The sequence below is a fragment of the Pholcus phalangioides genome, unplaced genomic scaffold (assembly GCF_987345545.1).
Source record: "Pholcus phalangioides strain wild (caught in Gottingen) unplaced genomic scaffold, Ppha-v1.0 ptg000011l_1, whole genome shotgun sequence".
Lineage (NCBI taxonomy): Eukaryota > Metazoa > Arthropoda > Arachnida > Araneae > Pholcidae > Pholcus > Pholcus phalangioides.
In genome coordinates this window covers 501107-516866 of record NW_028301604.1, presented here as the reverse complement: position 1 = coordinate 516866, position 15760 = coordinate 501107, and the positions used below count along the sequence as shown (strand labels likewise).

At 35.2% G+C, this 15760-nt stretch overlaps 2 protein-coding genes across 4 annotated transcripts in view; both read left to right on the top strand.

The window, feature by feature from the left end:
- Tmem63 (transmembrane protein 63) overlaps positions 1-5583 on the top strand; it is a 154100-nt gene extending 148517 nt beyond the window's left edge. For both annotated transcript variants that reach the window (XM_089238706.1, XM_089238707.1), the window contains exons 22-23: positions 81-152; positions 4755-5583. In XM_089238706.1, coding sequence (XP_089094832.1) covers positions 81-152; positions 4755-4928 — 246 coding nt within the window. In that variant the 3' untranslated portion in view covers positions 4929-5583. The remainder of the gene's footprint in view (positions 1-80; positions 153-4754) is intronic.
- Positions 5584-13214: 7631 nt separating this feature from the next.
- The window catches only part of Bili (FERM domain-containing protein 8 Bili), a 41923-nt gene continuing 39377 nt past the window's right edge, over positions 13215-15760 (top strand). For both annotated transcript variants that reach the window (XR_016193513.1, XM_089238705.1), the window contains exons 1-2: positions 13215-13402; positions 15398-15515. Coding sequence is in view for 1 of the 2 variants with exons in the window: in XM_089238705.1 (XP_089094831.1) it covers positions 15398-15515 (118 nt within the window). In the remaining variant the exon portion in view is untranslated. The remainder of the gene's footprint in view (positions 13403-15397; positions 15516-15760) is intronic.

Sequence of the window (15760 nt, the reverse complement as noted above, 5' to 3'; positions counted from 1 at the left end):
TGTATTTTTATGTTTTATGAGATTATCTGCTGCGTTATATTATAATGAATAATTGAAATCTATCATTTGTAACTTTTCAGAAGTTGCTTCGAAAGTCAAGTATTAGCCGAAGAGGTCAGGCAGAAGATGGTACTTTTGAAAATGATGCGAAGGTAATATGTTTTGAATATACAGGGTGTATGGTATTTCACTGGTGAACCGTTGATCCTAGAAGCATAATTCCAATTAGAAAACGTATCCAAATGATGTGTAGCACTCAGATATGTTATTCATGTTGCAAGGGGATCATCATCAATCCACTGCTGGATAAAGGTCTCCTCTAGATTTTTCCGTGTTATTCTGTCTGATGCTTTAGCCATCCAGTTGACTCCAGCTAGTTTTCTGATCTCATTGATCCATCTTGTGTGGGGATGCCTTCTTGGAGCTGTATTTAAAGTAGTCAGTGAAAGCAAAAATAGGTTTTATTTTTAGAGAATGGTCGAATCTTCTAGAGATGTAGGATGGTTTGGCTAAGATACCAAAAATATCTATGTTGAATTCACCATGCAAAATTTTATATAACAATGTTAATCAAGAAATGAGATGAAGAGTAGAGAGAGAGAGGAGATAAAGTTCGTTTTTAAGTTTGGACATGGAAACAAAAGATTACCAGCAGTCATGAGCAAATCGGGTGGATTTATTTTGGATTGATTTGAGTTTGTCTATATTACTGGAAGTGTAGGGGTCCCAGATTTCAGTAACATAAGAAAGAATGGGGAAGATATAAGTTTGGTAACAGAGCAATCTGATATCCCGAGTGGAGTGTTTAAGGTTGTGACAGAGGAAGAAAAGTTTGCTTAGGCACTTCTGGTAAATGTAGTCAACATGTTTGTTCCAACGTAGGTCAGCTGAGATTATGACACGGAAGTATTTGATTTGAGAAACTTTGGACAACGTTAAATTATTGATGGAGTACGCGTATTCAAGAGGAAGTAATTTACTGACAACTTTCATGTGAACCGTTTTTGAGATATTGATTGGCATTTGCCATAAAGAACACCAGTCTGCGATGGAAGCCATGTTATGTTGGAGAAGTTCTTGATCAGATTCATGGTGAATGATACGGTAAATAACAGTCATCAGCAAATAATCTAGTGGGGCACTTGAGGAATTTTGGGAGGTCATTGATGTAAATTAAGAAAAGTAACGGGGAGAGGACCAATCCTTGAGGGGTCCCAGACATTACGGGAGGGCGGATGGGGAGTTATGGTCATTAAAATGGACAAACTGTTTACGATGTTTTAGGAAAGCCTCCACCCAATTAAGTAGTTGTACGTTGAGGCCAAGGTATGAGAGTTTAAGGAGAAGTTTATCATCGGGAACTTTATCAAAGACTTTAGAGAAATCTAGGAAAACGATATCAGTTTGTAGGTTTTTATCAATGGCTCCCGAGAGGTCGTGGATGAAGAGGGTCAATTGAGAGGTAGTAGAGAAAGAGATTGTCTAAAGCCGTGTTGGTTGGGGGGGGGGGAAAGTGGATGGAGTCTAAGTGAATACGGATTTCTTTTGCTACAATATGTTTGAAGATTTTACAGCAGGAGAAGGTGATTGCTATTGGCCTAAAGTTAAGGGGATTAGAAAGTGGACCGATTTGTGGATAGGAATAATTTTATTGATTTTCCAGTCATTGAGGAGGATAGGAGTATTTAGTGAAACATTAAACAGGATTAAAAGATAGAGACTTCATCAGCACAGAATTTAAGAATGGAATTTGGATGTCATCGGGGCCAACAGAATATGGTTTGTTTTTTCAATAATTTTAGGATACCCTGTTTGGAGAAAGATATTTGGGGTGAGTTGTGGATAGAATCAAAAAAAGATTATTGGGGAGGGGAGAGGTCTATTGAGAAAACTGAGCAGAATGCTAAATTGAATTCAGCAGCCATCTCTGAAGGAGAAGATGTATGTTTATTTGAACTTCTGAGGAAGTAGGACCAACAGATTTAGGTCTAAGTGATTTCTTGTTGAAATTACGTTTAGGGGCGAGTTTGTAGGATGGGATAGAATGGAGGAGGGAAAAGTTAATGACTGGGATTTTATGGTCGGAAGCAACCCTTGAAAATAGAAGTAGAAAGGATTGAAATTCGGTTGGAGGTAGCAATAAGGTCTAAGGTGTAGAGCTGGAGTAAAGGGTGGTTCTTGTGGGTTCTAAGATGGATTGGACCAAGTTAAATTTAAGGAAGATATCTAAAATTTTTTTATTAATACTGTGATTGCCGGACAGGGATTCCATATATTTTTCCAGTCAAAATACCAGGAAGATTCCAGTCTCTGGAGATAATTATAGAATGTGTATTGGAGAACTCTTCAAGAATAATTTCCAGTTCAAAAAGGTGGAAGTCTGGAGAGGGAGGGAAATAGACAGAAAAGATAGGAAATGGGGAACAGTTGGGTTGAAGCCATTCATCTCCAACAATTTCAAGGTTGGAATCTAATAGAATTTCAGTTTAAAGGGATAGAATTTTTGAAAATAAGTAAGACCCCCTTCCCCCAGAGAGTTTCTTTTTGAAAAGCATTGTATCCAGATGGTAAAATTTCAGAATTATGGATTGTATTATGTAGCCATGATTCTGTAACTCCAAGAAAATGGGGATTATGGATTAGTAGGAATGATTCAACGAAAATCTGTTTTATTTTTTAGGTTGTGATGATTAATAGTTCCCAATCGAAAGTATTATTTTTACAGAGCGTTAAATGTGGGTAAAATGGTTTTTCCACATTTAATGCTGTTCTTCCCCAAATTTCCTCCGTTTTTTGAATTCTAATATTTCTGTTAATATTGCACTGAGAAACATAGAATTTTTTTTGTTGACATCAGGAGATACAGGGCAACAACTTTCCAATTGAAAGTTGGAGCACAGGGGGACCGTATCAAAATTTAGATTTTTTTTATTTTGTTATACACTGTACTGGTACATCATTCATACCTCTATGATGGGCAGTTGATGAGGTGTATATATATATTTTTTCGAAGGTAAAATAGTTGAATATATACCTTTTGCGGTTCATTTTGAAACCTATTTGAAATCGTACCTTGCCAGTTGTTGTCTTTTTTAATCGATTTAGATTATTTCTGATACCAAAAATGTCATTAGTGAAATGTAAATGGATGAGAAATTTTCTATTTTCATTTATTTCCGACCCTAACCTAGTTCTCAAAACACTTTTTTCTAATATAGTATTGAATAGTTTTGGTTAAGCAAAAAGTATTGCCTTGTTTGAGATTTTTTCTAAATCCTAACTGGAATTTTATGTGAATGTCCTTGAAGATTTGTCATATTGATGACTGTATTTTTAATGAAATTTCCTTTTCATTTTGGTGTGTGGATCATTTAGCTGCATAAAAAATTTGTGTAGGGTTTTGGATGCTTCATGTGCTTCCCGTCTAATTCTGATGCCTCTGTGTCATGCTAGTAGAAACTAAATAAAGACATCTCTATGTGTATCAGACCACATGATCCCATCTTATTACTCTGGAGTTCAATCTTTTATGTTAGGGATTGTAATGCATAAGAAAAAATATAATAAAATAAATTATATAGACCCTGTTTGCTAAAACATTCAATTTTCAAAATGTAGAACCTGCTCTGAGAAGTCATTTACAAAACATTCCATATTTTTAAATACAATATATCTCAATGTGGTGAAAGAGTAAAATTACTATGTTTTGGTGACTTGTGTATCACCTTATTGGCATGTTTGTATTGTCTCAAAAATCTCCATTTTTAGGGACTGTATATAAATGGTATTAAGTTTACTTATCAATTCTTATTTTATTTAGGTTATTTTTTAAACATGATTTTCATTGCTCACTGTGCCAGATAATTCTCTAGGACAGAATAATTTTCAATTAGGAAAGGTAATTATTTAACCAGTGGTGTCAAAGTTGGGGTTTTTGTAGCTGCTCGAGTATTTTGTAGTTGTTTGAACACCACACATTTAATCCAGAAATCAAAATTTATACATAAAGCTCAAGCTTGGTGCCCTCAGGTCTAAAACACTTGAGACACACTTGTATTCAATGCTTTGATGACCAAGAAGTGAAGTTAAGAAATGCAGTGCATTATAAATATCTCTTGTAGATGTAAGCAAATGCAGGAAGCATAGGGGGATCAAACTTGAAACTACTGGATTGTATGGGAAATATGAATTAAAAGGTGGTTTCATAGTTAAACCATTCGACCCCAGAAAGGGTATTATTTCAAAAGACAAAACTATATTATTTTTAGTCATATCAAGACAATTACATCTTTTGCAATTTAAATTTAATTCAAATTTTCACAATTTATGAACCAAGCCCTCATTCATTTGTGATAAAAAAAAATCCCCTCAAAACTTCAAAATTATCTCAATGAATATTACATTTGAAAATATTTGAGTATAGAATAACATTTATTGCTAGAAAATTACAGTGAATTGAAGACCGGAAATGGTAAACGCAGTAAGTACCAAAAAACAAACAAATTTTTGCTTCAAAACGTAGTAAATACCAAGGTTGTCAACCTGGGAAATGATGTGAGTGTGCAACTCACTCTGAGTAGTTGAAAAAAGTGTTAGTAGATGTCACTTAATACGTTGGTCTATAGCGCCTGAAATTTGTTTTTCTTTTCATGTAAAATTTGTGATTCAGCACTTACTGCATTTACCATTTTTGGTCTTTAGTTATCCTATTCATACTACTAATTTTATATTAACATAATTTTATTATTTTATAGCATTTTTTTATTCCATTTGTTTTAAAACGATCATTTTCAAGAAGTGATATTGATTTGGGAAACATCCAAGATCGTTCATATGGTACTAATGAAGATAGTCTCAATAGTACCCCTGAAGATGATATTGTGATCAAAAGTGAGAGAACTGATCAAGAAGCGTATCAACGTTTTTAGGCAGGAAAAGAATACTCAGTTTATTTCTGAATATAATGTTTGAGCTTTCATTGTTTGGAAAGCTGTGAATATGTATGTAGATTCCAAAACTGACTATACAATTTATTTTTGTTCCTTGAAATATACTTGTTTTATTTTCAACAAATATTATTACAGAGAGAAGTATTTTCCATTTCTTGTGTATATTGTAGCAGCTTTTAAACAGAAGTGTCTTTTAGTTTTGTGTATTAATGGTTTTATATTGTGAATATATGATAGGTCTCAAAGGTTATTAGTATAAAACCTTTATGTCATGTCATTGTTTATTTTTCACTTTTCTGCACCAAGTATTGTTTCATTGAGAAATTTCTGCAAAAATATTTCATTTAACTGATGTCTGTGATTTAGAATAAACACTTCATTTTTTTTATGCTTCCACATGTTTTTCATTTGAATAGTGCTTGTTACTAGTGGAATGTATAGAGCAAAACTGTCTCATATATATTTTTATGATAGTGAAAAATTATACACAAAATACTGTACTTTGATTTCTTCAAGTTTAGTAGGAACAACTGTAGCAGAATGGGTTCATGTATTTCCACCCAGCTTGTTTTAAAAAGGGAAAAAAAACAACTTTAAAATGTGATATTAAATAAAAAATGATTCTCTCTCTTGCTAGATAGTTTCTTTATTAAGTCAGTTTTCTGAAAAAAAGAAAACAAAAACCAGGTACATAAGAGTTTTTGGTAATATGTTTATAAACTTATTTAATGTTCTCTTTTTTTTTTTTTTTTTGTGCTTATCTACTAATACTTGAAATATTTTTAATACTCTGATTTTTATAATTATTGATTTATCCCATTGGTTTTCTTCACCAGCTTTTTGCAATACTTCACGACTTTTAGAAATCTTTGAATAAATTCCATGAATGAGTGAATATACGCTTTCTTTTAAAATTAGATTATCATCTGATAAAAATCTTAATCAGATTTTTAACTATGACTCTCTGCGCCATGCACATTTGCTATGAATTTTATATATAGTGTATTATTCAAAAAAACAATTGAAAAATTTTTTTGAATGGTTTATTTTTTCCATCCAAGGAGTCAAATTTTCTTTTTCAAGGAATTTGTTGAAAAAGTTTTCTTCACAACTCGTGAAGCATGCTTACTGATTTTACACTGGAATAGGTGAACAAAATGGTGTATAGAAACAAAAATTGGGGTACCTATGTTACTCTAATTTAAACTTTTTCATTATACATAGGCATATGCAGCATTTTCTCAGGGAGTGTTCATTTTTTTCTTGTGCAAAAGAGAGGGGTTTGTTTTTTACTGCAAAAACCCCTAAAATTTTGTCTCAATGGCCTCTTCCCCCACACATACAGCAGGGAGTAGCATTATTGAATTTCGAAAACCCAAAATAGGATGCATGCCCAAGCACTCCCTTTGACAAAGTCACTTATCTCTGTTCCTCATTATATTGATGAAGAACAATAGTTTTTCAACCAGGGTTACCAGACGTCCATATTTTTTAAGTCATTTCAAGTATAGAAATTGAAATTTTGCCCCTTTCTCATTTCCGAGGTTCCTGAATTCCCCCATTTTTTCTCTCTGGGAAAAAATTGCACTGTGTAATAAGAACTCTGTCAGTGTGTATTTGTTTGGGTTTTTCCCTACATAGATTTACACACTTCGACCAATAGCCAACTAAATTTGAAAACCAGTTTCCTTTAAGCAATACAGATGCTATTCTAGCAATAGCATCACATGCTATTACATATAGTATTGTACAAAGGTAACAGTCCTAAAACATCTCTAGTAGGAGAAAACCACGTCATCTTGAGATTAATATTTCTTGCTTGGCAAGAGCTAATCCTGTTCACTTGGAGGGTTTCTAGTGCCATGTCAAGAACATCCAAGGAGCCCTCTTCTACCTAGCTGAAAACACCAACTTACCAATTTACATACTTCTCAAAATTGTATCACCAGATCACACATTATCAAGAAGCCCCATTGTATCCAAAGCATCCAGGCCCTGTAATAACAAAGTTCATTCACAAACATTCTTAGTTCTACTAGAGGAATTAGTATGCAGTGATTGGTAAAGAGGATAGTTAAATATCACAAGGGGTCAAGGCAGGGTTGCTAAAGGTGCGGTCGCACCAGGCCGCAATTTTTCCAAACCAAACCTTTTCCTTTCTCGGCAGATGTTTTGGAAATTTTTGATTAAAATTTAATTTTTTCCTATTAAACTATTATTGATTGTGAAAAGAGGCTTTCAGTTTAAAGCCCTTATAATATTTTAGTTTATTAGGTATTAGCTTATTTTGAAGAGGAAAAGAGTATGCAGGTGGTCGCATTCTTTACCCCTGAAAAAAAGTCTGGCCTTTCTTTCTGCCATTAAAGAATAACAAAACAAGAAAAAAAAACATGCTTAGGGCATCAAACGAAAAGAAAAAAAGGGCACCACAAAAGAAATCTAGTAATTTTTTTCCTTTCCCTTGAAAACCTCCCCTCTTGTTGGAGTTACCATCTGGTCTGTAGCATGGACATCTCTAGATGATGACTGCCTGGAGCGAGGCAACTTCGACTGTCCTCCAGATTGTTAATTGTATGCCTTCCTGGGAACCTCTGAACTTTTATGTTTCCCTAAGGAGGTTTTAGTACTTTTCAGTCATAAACACCACCATCTGAATCATTCTCTCATCTATTCCGGTAGACAGATATACAATGTGTAAATTTTAAATTTTGACGATTTTTACTACTGAACTTCCGAAAAAAAAGTTATAAGGCATCTCTCTCTGATTTGTTTTTCTCAATCTAATTATTCACCTAGTACAGTACCAACATGAGAGATATTTTGTTTCACGAATAGAGAATTTCTTGCACAGAAACATTTAAGAATACAAAGGTCCAAAAATTTAGGATGTAGGCTACGTTGCTTGCAGCCCCGATAGTTCATTTTCTGATAGAACAATGTGTTTGCCTACTATTAAATAAATTATATCTGAGGTTTAGGCATGAACAGCTGAGGGGGGTGATGATGATACCAATTCACATATATGCATATACATTAGATTAATCAGTCGGCTCCGTCATTGATTGGCGCTGGGGGAGGGAGCATTACTCCGCCATGCCCCCCGTATTTCCACCCATAGGGTTAGGCTGATTGCAACTAGTGTTGCTAATATTCTACAACTATACCAAGGTGTCTTTTCGAATTTCGAATTTGAATATTCAAATATTGAGATTGCTATCTTGTGTTTTATTTGTGGCTAGAGAAACTCTTGGTTTTAAACAAGTAAAATAACATTGAAAAGCTCATATACAGTGCATCCCACATATAACGTTTTCAAAAACTTGCCGTGAAAAACGTAGGCGGGAAAACACTTTAAATGGGAAATTTTGAAGATTGATAGTGAAAGTTTGCACTACGAAAATAAGTTGTACTAAGCGAGAAAACTTTCTAAGTGGGAATGTTAAACAAAATATACTGTAGCAATTTCAAATTAATCTGCATTTTCAAATACAGCTCTAATGTGTTTCAGAATGTTCTTTATTTTTGTGAATCCCAGTACTTGATTCCTTTACCTCTATTAATTCACATTATTTAAACAAAAACAGCAAAAAAAAAATCGAAAAATTATCAAAGTTATCGAATTGCAACGTATATTCGATAAAAAGATGATAAAAAAATTGCTTTAAAAGTATGTGAAATGTATGTCTGTTCAGTATGTTCGAGCCACAATGAAGTGTAAGCATTTGGACCATGCTAATTATTATTAATCAATTATAAATTTTTCAAATTAAATGTGATTCCCTTTCAATATATCGTGTTTGGTTACTAGAGTACAGAAGTTTAGGCAAAATGTATTAAATGATTTTTTTTTTGTCTATTTTCAAGCTGTAAAAATTCCTTTTTTTATTTTCTGCCTTAAATATCTATTTTAACATAGTTTTAAATTTATTGGTGCATTTCAGAGACCATAATATGCAAAAATTGGATATTTTGAGCATTGAAAACAAAAGAAATGCTTTTTTTTTTAAATTTCCAAATCAGTATTAATTTTCATCAGAAAGTCTCCTCGCCCCCCCCCCCTCCCTCCCTCCAGCTCCATTTGCACACGAATAATTTGGCGAGATGATGATCGGAGAGATTGGGTACTTAGTGTTGCCATGAGTTAACTTCACTCTGACCGGATGGTGTTAGCATATGGCCATGGCCCCCCCATAAACGTGGGTCTGACAGGGCCCGGGACAATTACCATCTTTTTCGTTTTTATGATGTATACAGTGGATCCTACCTATAAGGTTTTTCGGAAAAAGCGTCTTAAAAAACGTAAGCTGGAAAAAGTTTTAAATGGGAAATCTCTTAATGAGAATTACTTAGTTAGGACCACGAAAATAAGTCGTACGAAGCGGGAAAACGTTCTAAATAGGAACGTTATAAGCAGGATTGACTGTAATATAGACGGGCCCGTGGAAAGTCTGGCTTGGAGCCCCCAAAGCTATCAGCCTAGGGCCCCAGGCTGGGATGTTTGGCGGGCCTCCTTGCAGGGTTTAAGCTACGGTCACATTTTTCGTAAAATGCGAAAGAAAATCGTAGAATGCGAAAAAAGTAGCCACTTTCGCAAAAATGCGTACAGGAGGTACGCAACGAGTAGACATCCAACCATCAATCATTACATTTGTAGTATTTTGCTAAAGCTTCCCCCCCCCCCTCCCATTTTCGCTTTTTTGCGAAAGGAATTTTTTATCCAGCTTAAACCCTGCCTCCTTGTCAGATGTTTCACGGGCCACAAAGAAGTGAATTAATTCCATGAAAAAGAAGAATCGTCCGGGGCCCGCACCCTTTTGGGGGTTATGGGTATTAGTCGTAGTGTTTCGGTGAATGCAGCCCATGCTACAAAAGTAGAGGAAAATTAGAAATATTTTTCTTCTCCACACATGCTTCACCTTATACTGAGTGTTATAATGGACCGATAAAGTCAGAGGGTTGTTAGTAGGCATCAAGAGGAACAAAAATTGCAATGGAACATGGTGTCGCAAACCACGTTGAGAGGGTGAAAAACGCATGCAGTCTCCAAGTCCGAGTCCAGAGGAGACGAAAGGCGGATATCAGTTCATCGCTGAATGCGTTCAGGGGTTCACCATATCTGACGTAAGCGGCGTCGCGAAATGAATGCGCTGGGGTAGGATCACGTGCAGCAGTTAGTTGTCTGTTTCGATAAGCATCGAGCGCGTCCTGCAATCGTTTTTACGTCGGTGTAGACTGTGCAATGACGTCTGTGGCCGCCACTTCCAACAACTCTTGTAGTAATTAATCAACTAAATCTTTTTGTAGTTATTGTACTTTTTGTCGTTCCTGCGTGAAATCTGCATGCGATTTTCACCCTCTTAACGTGGTTTGCGACACCATGTTCCATTGCAATTTTTGTTCCTCTTGATGTCTACTAACAACCCTCTGAGTTTGTCGGTTCATTAACAGAACACCCTGTATGTCTCGCTGAGGCATTGGACTGCATTGTATATGTACAGCTGACCGATGACTGTTCCAAGAGATCATCAGTTGACGTCATGACTCACCCAAGGCAAAGTAGGAGAAGACAGCTCCGGGGACCCATGTTTTTTTTCATTTTGTTTTTGCTCCACAAATGCACTGCAAACAACCATGGCTATTTGACATACATACTTTTTGGTATTCGATTAAATTGACCAGAGTCCCCCTCAGGAGTGTGCGACAGATGCGGCCACCCAGGGCTCCACGCTTGGAGGAGTCCCGCATATGTGGGAATATAAAAAAAAGTAAATTTTTTTAAAAGGGAACAACTGAGGGTCCTCAAATACTTTATTTTTGGTTTGAATTCAATTTTACCTGGATAATAATGCAGTTATTATAAACTCTGAAACAGTAGACTAAGTGCAAATAATTTTTCATCTAGTTTTTGGACCTTTAATATACCTTAGTTTTTAGTTATATTTTCAAAACACAATATATTCAGCAGGTACTTCACTGATTAGTCGCTGACATTTGCCATGCACATGTTAATTACTTCGTTCGTTTCTGAGAACAGGTTAATACGTCCTCCTTCGTTATAATTGGACTGCTAGAGATTTTTAGGCCGGGACCTGACTGCGGCGCGGTTGCAGGCGGTTGAGGTTGGTCGTTGGTGGGAAGGCATCATCTATAGTTCTATTCTGTCAACGCACAGATGCAACCGCTGACAGCGGTTTTTTCAACCGAGAAAATCCACATTTTTTTTGGACGGTTGGGATAACCGAAAAGCTGCCATGATTTATTAAAAAGGTTTGAACACCCTGATGACGGTTCGGCTGGACTCGCGGTTGCTGTCTTTCATTGTCTATTAAGTGGTTTGACAAGGAGGGTGATAGGATTTCGGATTCACTGGACAAAGGAATTGCTCTCAGGGCCGCAACTAGATACTTGATCACCCAGGGCAAGTGTGCATTTTGACGCCCCCTTATAATGTTGAAGGAGAGGTTTCAGAATGAAATTTGTGCCCTCTCGGGTGTAGCGCCCGGGGCACGAGACCCGCCTGCACCCCCCTAGTTCCGGCCCTGATTGCTCTTCACAGGTTGCCATAAAAATGAGGGGGGAAAGACAAATTCGAGGAACTGAATGGTGAAGTTCCATTCGACAGAAACTAATTCTTTGCCGCTCTTGCACTGATAACAATAAAAAAAACCAATGAAGAAAAAATTAAATTTTTTTAACTAATAAAATTTTTTTGCTTTCCTACATCAACATACATTAAAACTCGGTTATAATGACATTCGTAAAGTAACGTGATTACGCCTAAAACCGAGATATATATTTTAAAATACTTGAATGAAATTCATTGGATCCCGATCATAACGTTTTAGCAAAAAAAACCAATTAGTACCTCATCCAAAAAGTACAAATTGCCAGGAGGCCCAACCATTTCTAATAAATTCATAAAATATTATCAGAAGTAAAAATAATTAGATATTAATTAGATTAATTAGAAGGAATAAATTTTTATATTTGCAAATTGCATATCGAACTTTTGAAACATTTATTAAAAGTACAAATATGAAGGGGAGGAAATATGTCCCTAAGAGCTGCATTGTGTGTGTGTGTGTTTTGCTTTCATTATTCTGTCTTTTTGTTTTTTATTTTTGTATCGTATATGAATGCGGCTGTCTATCTGTTGTTTTTGCAATGAAAAAAAACATTTAGACAAAACGCGTTGTATGCTGCCGCATATTAAAGTATATTCGATATTACCCGTGGGTAATATCATTGTGTATGTTTTATGTGGTAGATGTTGGTATTTTAGGAGGAGCAAGAACTTATCCACCATAGCTTTAAAGGGTTAAAATATATGACATCAATATGACTGGTAACCCTGGTTATGTCTGAATTTCTAGTGCTGCTACCGATACCTCAAATTGTGAGGTGTAATAATTGAATATTTGTACCTAAAGGTGCTGAAACCTGGAGTACAAGGCAGGCTCGTCATTTGCGGGGGGGGGGGGTCGGGCTGATTGCCCCCCGGCTTCAGAAATACACTAAAAATATACATATACTTAAAAGGTAATTATTTGAAGAAAAAATGAATACAAGATAGAATTTTATGAGAGTGAAATAGAACCTTTGCAGTGGGTCGTCATCAGGGGTAACCCCATGCATGGTTCGAAAAAAGTAGGCGTTTCTAAAGGGTGACTATGCCTGATTGCATTAAAAATGCCAACCCTTGTTCCTCTACACTTGCCTTCTCGAAAAACATGTTGGACGAAAAAATGACAATGAAAAAAAATATGTTGAAGAAAATACAATAACTAGAAAAATATATACAGGGCTCGGCTTCAGATTATAACATAAATGAACAAGTGAGCAGCACTAGCGCTTTTGTCATTCGAAAAGCTATTTCTTCATATAACTCTTGATTTTTGTTCCTACTATATATATATATACACACACACACGCACACATTGAGATATACATTGTTTTTTGTTTCCCCCCGGAAAAAGTTGAAATGACCGTCCTGGGGTACGAGGCTGTTTGAGGCTCCCTCCGACACATCGTCCTGGATCTGTGCCTGGACAACACCCTCTATAGCTGGTGTTGAACTAGATGATTGTGAGCACATTTTGGCTGTTTTAGGAACGATTAGCAATGCATGTTGTATTACGTTAGTGTCCCATATTTACTACTTTTCGTCTAGCTCCCTCCTAAAATATGGTTATGGGAAAGTAACGTAAGAATCGGGTAATATGGTCATCCTGACAAGAATTCAAAACTTTTTTTTTCTCGTTTGGCACCATATGAAATTTATTTGTTTACGATACGCTGCGTCCTTTTTTTTAATAGTAAATTCTGTCAGCTGAGAGAGATTTACGTGGTATAAAAAATAATGTATTACCCTTTAAACTATTCATGGTTGAAGAAAATATAATACGGGGAATTCCGTCAAAAAGTTGCTTTCGTGGGCTGTATATTTTCTTTTCGTAAGTCTTTTTAGAATGTGGGATTTAAATTTTGTACATTAGTAAAATTTTGAAAAAGGTTTACCTCTGATCTGAATGCATTTTATCGAATTTGGTCAGGGGTTCCGAAACTTTGGACAATTTTTCATAATTCCAAGGAAACTAAACAACAAAATATTTGAAATGTAACGCGTAGGCTTACTTCCAAATGAAATTGATGACGTTCGTGACATACGAATAAGTTATGATGCCTCTCTTATCCGATGCACCTTAATCTTTCCCTTTAACCGGCCTTGTTACTTAATGCTGTGATTGATCTGCAATATTTATGAACTTATTCCAGCCTTACATTTAGTTTTGGTCTTTTTTTCTTTCTAGTGTTCCTAGTTTAATAAAACATGTCTTCAAGTTTTGGGCTGTACTTGGAACCTATGGGAAATTGGCTAATGAATGTGATTCCAGAACAAATTATCTGTGTTAGCCCAAGTATCACTACATCAGGGGTTGATAAATTCCAGATGCTGCGTTGCCATGGCAACTCGAAAATTAGTATTGCTGCCTAAAATCTTTTACGAGGAATTGTTAAATTGGAGTCTAAGAATGACAAAATTTTCTGATTTCATTTCATCATGACTTTTAATGTGGGAAAGAGTTAATGACTAATAACTGGAATTAGTCAGCTTCTTATTGCAATAGTACTGTAATTTTTTCGTATATAATCTGCAGATGCACATTTCACTACTTTGAGAAAAGTATTTTATTGTGAATAGAGCAACATGTGAAAATTTCATTCATCAACAATAAGATTTCATTATTGATGAATGATTATCCAACAAACAAAAACAAATTTCATGCTTCCAAGTGGCATATTCACTGAGATATTTGAATTCAAAAATTGGAAAAAAGCAAGGAAAGAACATCTTAAATGAGAGAAAGGAGTATTACATCTGTTAGTTTATGCTGTTATTTCCCAACTTTTTTTTGATTTTGAATTCAAATACTTCAGGGAATATTGCACTTAGAAACAAGAATTTTTTTAGTTGATCTCAAGAGGAGACAGGACAACAGCTTTCTAATTGGGGGTTTTCAGGACAGTGTGTCCACCCCAAAGCAGAATATGCAGAAATCGGCAACGTACGTCGCAGAACAATTACAAGAATTTCACAAAAATGTTCAGAGTAGTTAACACTGTTGTGGGAATTTTTACCGAAAAACATTTCTAGTCTGCCGATGGCTTGGTGCAGAACAATGCACATCATTCTGCTTTGGAGGTGAGGTAAAGTTAGTTTTTTACTTTGTGACATTGTATTTTCACTCTGAAAGCTGGTACATGATAATTTTCGAACACGGTTTTAACATTTTTTAAACTAGAACTATTCCCCCCCCCCTTCTACAAGCAGTTGATGATATAAAGACAGAATTAGGACTTGCAGGACACCCTGTATGCAGAAAAATATGGTAATTGGAAAGATAATCAATAAAGCATTACATGCAAATAATAGATGAAAACTGACATCTGAAAAAAAAAAAACCCTCTCTTTGTCTATCCAGCCTGAGATTAGTTAATCAGTTCATAGAAAATCGAGTTAACAAGAAAATTGCAACTGGTGTAGAATTACGTAACTTATGCATTTTATATTGAACTTATTAATTACTTCATGAAGAAATACCACATTATATGATTTAAATATTTTGCTGATTGTAAATAAATATTGGGAGGTTATCTTTTATTGAGCTAAAAAAGAATTGCTACAAATTTACTGTGCAAACTCATATTTTAGTATCATAATAATATCACTTAAAACATCAAGTAGAAAAATGGATAGGAAATGCTGGTTTTTCACCAACCAAATCAGAGAGGTTCTTCTGTAAAGGTTGTTTATGGCTTCAAAGGTTGTGAACTTTTACTTAATATTGTCTTTATTTGTAATTTAAAATTTATAATTGATGTGTGTTTTGTTGGTAAAGAATTTTTAATAAATATAACACTGTTTTTTTTTTCTTTTGTGTGTGTAGATGGAAAATGATGACTTAGTGAATACTGATAGTGCAGTCTCAAATACTATGAGACGGGAAAGCAACTTTGATTACTCGCCTCATTCCTTTCATTATCCACCTCATTCTGGTTCTTCTGGTGTGCAAATTTTTATATGATCAGTAATAATATACAGTTAATGTCATTAAATTACAAACATTTTCATTCACTGTGAGATGCTCAAATTTTTTTCAACTAAGGGTGATCACAGGAACTATATTTTACAGTACATTCCTGTATACAGTGGAACCTCTCCAATCCAGACTCCTCGGGATCCAGATGATTATGGATCAAGTTTTGTTTGCTTCCAAAGTTTTCATATTTAAAGTAGTAATATGCCTCTG